This window comes from Lactuca virosa, chromosome 4 (assembly GCF_052849685.1).
Source record: "Lactuca virosa cultivar CGN04683 chromosome 4, Lactuca_virosa_CGN04683_v6, whole genome shotgun sequence".
NCBI lineage: Eukaryota > Viridiplantae > Streptophyta > Magnoliopsida > Asterales > Asteraceae > Lactuca > Lactuca virosa.
Window position 1 is genome coordinate 211,171,955 of NC_136429.1, and position 7,101 is coordinate 211,179,055.

Sequence of the window (7,101 nt, forward strand, 5' to 3'; positions counted from 1 at the left end):
AAGTAAAAAAGTACAACTATGGTATACCTTAATCCTAATTAACAAATTGGAAAAATGAAAAGAAAAAAATTGAATTCATACCAATTGGAACATTATGTTGACTAAAAGAAGCTTGAAACATTGCATTGACCTCCTTCTCTTATTCTTTCACTTAGTCATTTTTCTGTTCATTAAAACAAACAAAAAAAAACATCAGAACTAAAACCTAAATAGATAATGGACAAATCTCAAATGATGATTTAATTTAAAAAATAGATAGAAAATTTTAGATTCATTTGCACTAAAATCTAAAAATATCCATTTTCACCTTCATTCCATTCTCTTGTTTTGTTTTATAATTTGCAAATATTGTTGTTGCTTAACCATCACTTTTTCCGTTGAAACTATAAAAAAACAAAAAGCGGACAAATTACCGGACCAACCTCTGATTGGGAGTGAAGATGGAAGGAAGCTGATATAGAAAAATAACCATATTTTTCATTGAAACCTACACCACCACGAAATAAATATAAAAAATCCATTGAAAGCTTACCTAATTTCATGGATTACGTATACTATGAGGTTCATATTTATATAAAAAAAAAAAAAAAAAAAAAAGGTTTCCTGACCTGCTTATGAACCATCCTACAAACAGAACATCTAAGAGTTAAACGGGCCTACAAAATGAATTCGAAAGTGCTAATTAAGATTGCAGCTTATAAATAAGTTTCAGATTAAGAAGCATTTATACAGGCACATGGCGTGCAACACTGTAACACAAAGACATTTGAGAAAATTCCCGTGTAAAGTTCAAATTATTATTTTGTGATAAAGTTCATTTGTTTATTAATCAAATTGGTCGAGCTAAGGTTAACGGTGATTGTAATATTAACAATTTTTACAAATAATTTGACCAAATAAGCAGCAACATGTTAACAAATAAAATAATCTAACATATTACTAAGCAATTGACAATTAAGAGACTTACACGAAAAAGAAAAGCATGAACAAAATATAAACAAACTTTGGCCCTTTTTTTGGTCATCCAAATTTGGTAGGAGTTTGGTTAGGTTAAGCATATATATATATATATATATATATATATATATATATATATATATATATATATGGTTAAGTTGTTGTGAGAACTCTTAAACCGCTCATCATTTTTCAAAACCAATACCATCATTAGTCTTCAAAAGCAGCGACTAACCCAAATCTAAGATCAAAAAAAATATTTGTCGATTTTTTATTATTTTTATTTTATGTAATGTGCATATATATATATATATATATATATATATATATATATATATATATATATATATATATTCAAAATGTGCATATATATGCATGCATGCATATTTGTGTTTTTGTCAATATTTTTCAATACCTACACAATAGTGGGACTTTAATAGCAGCGTTTACGAGAAATGTGACTTGAAAATGTCAAAAAAAACAAAGAAACAAAATATATATATATATATATATATATATATATATATATATATATATATATATATATTCATTTTTGAATGTCCATATTTTTTTCAGTTTATATTTTAGTATAATACCAAACCGAGCTATATTAATTAACACCTGTATCTTTGGTTAACCCATTATTATTTTAGGAAATTAAACAAAACATTATGCATTGATAGGGGAAGAACCATTTTTTTCATAAACAAAACACGAAAAAGAAAAAAAGAACAAAAAAAAAAACACTTCTATAACTAAAATTCAATCCCCATACAATAATAAAAACCCGATATCCATATCCATAACCACCCTTCTCCTCTCAAAAGTTCCCTGTCCAACTCATTTGACCTAACTGCGGTTGCTGATAACCACCAACTTGGGTTCCGGGAGCCCCTGCCGCCACTCCAACACCAACATTGCCGCCCATATGGTGGGGGCTGGCAATAGCACCCGGTTGTTGCGGGTGGTATAACCCCGGGAATTGCATATGAGAAGATTGTCCCGCTGCATTAAATGACGCGTGTGCAGTGTGTGAAGGCAGATACGCGCCATGTGGCGTTTGTCCCGCCATGTTGTAGTATGATGCTGATTGTAGACTCGGAATGTCCCTTGGATTCATCCAAAGTTCAGATGTCTCCGCCTGGAATGGAATCAGTCATTACATTCCATCGTATGAATGGAATGAGTTTCTTGTATTATATAAATGTAAGGGTAAATTGTGAACAACAGATTAATAGCAACGAGGTTTACCTGAGGATTTGGGACATAAACATTCCCATCTTTGTACTTAAGCCGGGCGGAATCATCAATTCCGGAGGCACTTCCAACAACTCCATGAGTGTTTAATGCGTAGCCATTAGGACTAGTAAAGTTCCCAAATCCAGTAGGGCTGCCAGCTTGGAGAGATTTATACTGTGGAATCGCGTATTTCATTCCGTTTGCATTTACATGAGGAGGAGGGTTGACTCCAGGCATGAGGAGGTAGCTACTACCACTAGAGGGGTGGGGGTGGGGGTGGGGGTGGGGGTGAGGGTGGGGGGAGTATGTAGGGTTGTTAGAGTACCCCGGCATCACCATTGGTGGGACATAAACAGGGGAAAGGAATTGGCGATATGGCATTAGATTAGCAAAGTGAGGAAGATGAACTTGTGGATACATTTGAGCCACTTGTTGTTGTTGTTGTTGTTGTTGCTGTTGTTGTACCATGGGAATTGTGGTTGCAGGAATGGTGTTAGCAACATGAGAAGTAAATCCCTGTGGAAAAATAAACCATTCCATACCTCTCATAATCAGAATCTTTAATTATATTAAAATGATTGGTTTAAGAAATAAAACTTCACCTCTTGAGGGACTTGAAGCACCTGACCCCTGACTGATTCATCAGTAGCTGGTCTGAAATACGATATATCATATCCAGTTTGAGGATCATACGCCTGCTATAAATAAATAACACAACATTAATTAAAACAAAATAATAAACTATCAAAAAAAAAAAAAAAGAGTATACTAACTGAAAAACTTGGCAAATCTGAAGGGGGTGGTTGCTGCTGATGTGGCTCTGAAGGTGCATATGAAGGGCTGTTCTGTCTCACAAGTCTAATATTTGTGTAATTTTCCATGTTTTGTGAACTTGAAGACTCCAGTCTTTCATTCGATTGTTGTTCTGAAACAGGGGAAACGGAACCGGAACCGGAACTTGGGACAGGTTCGTCTACCGACTCGATGTGGGTCCCACCAGATGGTTCGTCTGAAGAGACTGGTGATGAGCTGGCGGATAAACTGTCATCCACTTCAATATAAGTAACGTTGCTATTATGATTCATAAGAAAAAAAAAAACAAATCAATACCTTGCCATAATAGGTTGTTCAGCATGTGACACTTCAACACCTTGGAATCCAGAATTCTGGGGGGAATCCTCGATTCCGAGGCTGCCAAAAGTGAGGCGAATACGGTCGGTTTCGGAAACACGAATATGTGCTGCGATAATGACGTTTTGATCCTCGTGTGTTGTGCTTGAATTTGGTAATTTATCTGATTCTGTGGTCATGTCCTTGGAATTATTGGCAAGGGTAGATGTGGTCTTTTTTGGTGTTCCAATAACTCCCACTTCAGTAACACTTGGTTTTTGACTTGTTTTTGGTTTCCATTCCTTATTTGCTTGAGGGGCTACATTTTAAAACAACCATATGTAACCAATAATAGCAATATACTTATAATAGCAACATCTTTCATTTTTTTCAATGATAATAACAATGAGTCTACAGTTCTTTACCCATAATAGGAACATTATAACAGTTTTTTTACTGATGTAGTAATATGTAAATAAATATCAGTAGCAAAAATGTAACTGCATACCTTTCTGATGAGTGACAAGTTGTTGATGTGGTCTGTTGCTATACTGATTATTAAAGGATCTTCCACTTCCAGCAGATACATTAGGCACTGATTCAGAGACATTTGAGTGAGATGGTTGTTCAGTCTTAGAAATGGCAGGAAAAGACCTAAATTGCCCTTCTCTTCCTGATTGAGAGTTTTCAGAAGATGTGTGACGTGGCCTTACACCAACTGCCCCTACTTCACGTTTTATGGCACCAACATTTGCAGCTGGTCTGGATGCAAGAGAGGGGATATGAACAGGGTCTGAAGAAGAAGAATACACTCCTACTACTGAACTGTTTGGTGATGTCACAGAAGATTGTTGTGGATCATGTGTTTTTGTTGCTTGTTGGACAGGTGGCATCACATTAGAAACTACAGGTCTCTTACCACTTGAACTAACTGTCTTTACTTCTTTGGGGAGTGAAGAATCAAGTGGAATGTTTTGGGATTGAGAAGAATTTTGCTCTGGATTTTTGGAAGTCTCTGTGGAGCTGCATAATTGTGAATGCCACATGTAATAGACAAAAAATTAATCTAAAGTTGAATGGTGATAAGGGGAAAAAAGTAATTACCTCTTTCCAGACACGTTTGAGATTAGTGGCTCTTTAGTGGGGACAGCTACTGAGGGTTTAGCAGGAGGCTTCATATCTCTATGTCTGTTTTGATTGATTCTGTTGTCTCTCACAACACGAAACTGTCTACTTACTCTTGTATCTAGTGAAATTCCAATCATTAACAGGTGACCAAAAGAAAAGAGTAAATAATAATAATATGATTAACTTGAGTATGAAAATGTTAAGATATAAAAGAATAAATTACCAGGTGCATTATTCCAATTATAGCCTGGCCTTCTAGGGTTACGTTCTTGATATGTATTGGGCTTTATCTCTTGAACTGGTTGTTCAGTGGGCTTTCTTGGTTTTATAGGCACAGGTGCCTTGAATGGTGTAACCTGAAATAATGTAAGTAAAATATTATATGCAAGCCTTCTGAAATCTGAAGTAGCATTGATATAAGAAAGACATGTGATTCTTTATTTGCAGAAAGAAAGCATGAATATGAAAAATTAGGAATACAAACCTCCTTCTTTTTATCTCTTTTCCTCTTAACTTCATGAAATGGATCTGATAAAAAAACAACAAATAAAATAAGAAAAAGCGTAAGTAGTTACACAAATCAACAGGCAGAGTAGCATGAGAAGCACAATGTTCTTTCTGCACATATCAAAATGGTACGAAGTAAAAACTGTCCTTATTGCATCTTCCAGTTTCCTATTAACACAGGTAAAGCTGTATGTATATTATGTTTTATTTGTAATGGTTTATAAAATTTAGATTCCTAACAGCATTTATGTGCCACCAACCCCCTGTATTCAGTGACATCTTACAAGAGTTTCCATGATGCCACCAACCACCTTATTCAGTGCCATCTTAAAGAAATTTGTGATTATTTTGATTTATTAAATATGGCTCTGTGTTAAATATTGTGTTGCCATTAGCAGTGGGCCTAATGCATGAGATATGAAACAAAATCTTTTGTCCTCATCTTACCTTCTATTCAAGACTGATGTACATATTCCTGATTGTTGGGTCTACATATTGCTACTTTGGTGACACAAAGTTGCAATAACTGGAATCAGAGTGCACGAGTGCAAGAAAAGACCATAAGCAGAGCACACCATGTGCCACTTTCGCAAAAATTTACACAATTTTTGGCGATAAACAAACAAACTATAGCCTTCTTGGCTTTTCTGTGGACTTTATCCATGCTAGTAGCCTCCATGTTTAAATAACGAAAGAAACAAAACCAAAGTCATGTGAGAGTACGATGAAGAAAGTGCCAGCTGAACAAGCAATTAGTAAAAACAAAGAATTTGCCAAACCCTAAAAAAGAAGTCGCTTCATATTGTCTAAGCTTCTCAATTGAAATGCATTTTAATACCCCTACATAGTTTTAAATTCTGATATCCAACTATAAGCCCTTAACAGATTCCAACAATACATCTACTCGAATTCTATATTACTTGGGCAAATCAATCGAAACGGTGAGAAACAATACGGAAGCATAAACAAACTAACTAAAGAAATTCCATGTAACAAAACCTTGATTTAACAATTTCTGAGTAGTCTCGTTAGGATCCATATTGGCCTCTTTAAGGGCAGAGTAAATATCAGCATCCGAATGATCACCAACGATTTCTTTGATCGATTGAATCGTTCTACGAACACCAGCTGATAAATTCTGTGTCCCGTTCCCCCCTTCGATTCGCGAACCAGAGACCATCTCCAAAACGGATTGGAACCACAACAAGAACACAAGAAAAATAGAAAACAAAATGCGTTGTGTGAAAGAAAGAGTGGATTATCAACAAATATTAATCGAATGTCAATAGGGTTGAATACTGATACGTTTATAAGCAAAAAACGAAGAAGAAACAAAGAACGGCAGAGGGGTAGAGTTTTGAGGAGCGAGGGTTTTGCAAAGATGATTTTAGGGAAGAGAAAGATGAGAATGGGAGGGGGTAATTTTGCGCTTTTTTAATTTTTCAATTTAGGGGTTTGGGAAGAAACTTCCCCCAACTTTAGCGCCTCCCTCGTCTATAGAAGAAAGTCCGAAGTTTGTTTCTTCTATCAAGTCTTTTTTTGGAAGAGATGCAAAAACAAACATTTTTTTGTTTATTTTGTCTACCTTATAACCCGTGGAAACGAGGATGGGCTTTAAAACCATTAATATAATAAGATACAAAATTATTTAATCATACGATTGATATTTAATACATAATTAATGTGAAAAGTAAAATAAACATAGATTGTAAAACAGTGCTTCATATACAACATTTAAAGTTTTATTGGTGAAATTATCATCCTTATCTTAAAGCAACAACTTTAATTATTTTCTTCTTTATGTGGATAAAACGACATATAATTACACATGTGTGAAAATGGGTTCTTGCAAAACCAAATCCACCTTTGACAATGATATACTTTGATTTTTTTTTATTGTCATATCAAAACAAACAGCAAAGAAAAATTATCTTCTTTTGAATTTGAATTTTTTTTGTCTCAAGGTGTTAAAGACAATCTTGAAATAAAAGTTCGATTTATGATATTGCTTCTAGTTATGACCACTGTTTCTATGACATGATTACCCATGATACCACCTGAAGTCTAGTCCTATTGCATAATACATTTTTCTGATCGATTTTTCTTAATAACATAACCGGAACATTAACTTTTAAAATTAACTTATGGTTTGTTGAATAG

General features: G+C 34.6%; 1 protein-coding gene across 3 annotated transcripts; it reads right to left on the bottom strand.

Annotated features, from left to right (window-relative positions):
• Window positions 1-1,614: 1,614 nt before the first annotated feature.
• On the bottom strand, window positions 1,615-6,454 carry LOC145107962 (dentin sialophosphoprotein, putative (DUF1296)). Of its 3 annotated transcripts, none has more exons than XM_079044925.1 (10): window positions 5,941-6,454; window positions 4,919-4,962; window positions 4,658-4,790; window positions 4,411-4,552; window positions 3,815-4,329; window positions 3,307-3,625; window positions 2,970-3,237; window positions 2,799-2,891; window positions 2,209-2,712; window positions 1,615-2,098 (listed from the first exon to the last, which is right to left on the bottom strand). In XM_079044925.1, exons 1-10 carry the CDS (start codon window positions 6,119-6,121, stop codon window positions 1,778-1,780), a joined length of 2,520 nt encoding a protein of 839 aa, XP_078901051.1. In that variant the 5' UTR covers window positions 6,122-6,454; the 3' UTR covers window positions 1,615-1,777. The 3 variants fall into 3 exon arrangements, with proteins under 3 accessions (XP_078901051.1, XP_078901050.1, XP_078901052.1); XM_079044924.1 differs by having other exon boundaries at window positions 2,799-2,894; XM_079044926.1 differs by lacking the exon at window positions 5,941-6,454 and adding an exon at window positions 5,389-5,876 and having other exon boundaries at window positions 2,799-2,894.
• Between the last annotated feature and the right edge of the window lie 647 nt (window positions 6,455-7,101).

Excerpts from the sequence above, each read along its gene's own strand:
- LOC145107962 (XM_079044924.1), bottom strand. The coding sequence starts at position 6,121 with ATGGTCTCTGGTTCGCGAATCGAAGGGGGGAACGGGACACAGAATTTA. Across the intron at positions 4,330-4,410 it reads TCAAACGTGTCTGGAAAGAG|CTCCACAGAGACTTCCAAAA; the intron begins GTAATTACTTTT and ends ACAATTATGCAG. Across the intron at positions 3,238-3,306 it reads GAACAACCTATTATGGCAAG|TTTATCCGCCAGCTCATCAC; the intron begins GTATTGATTTGT and ends AGTGGATGACAG.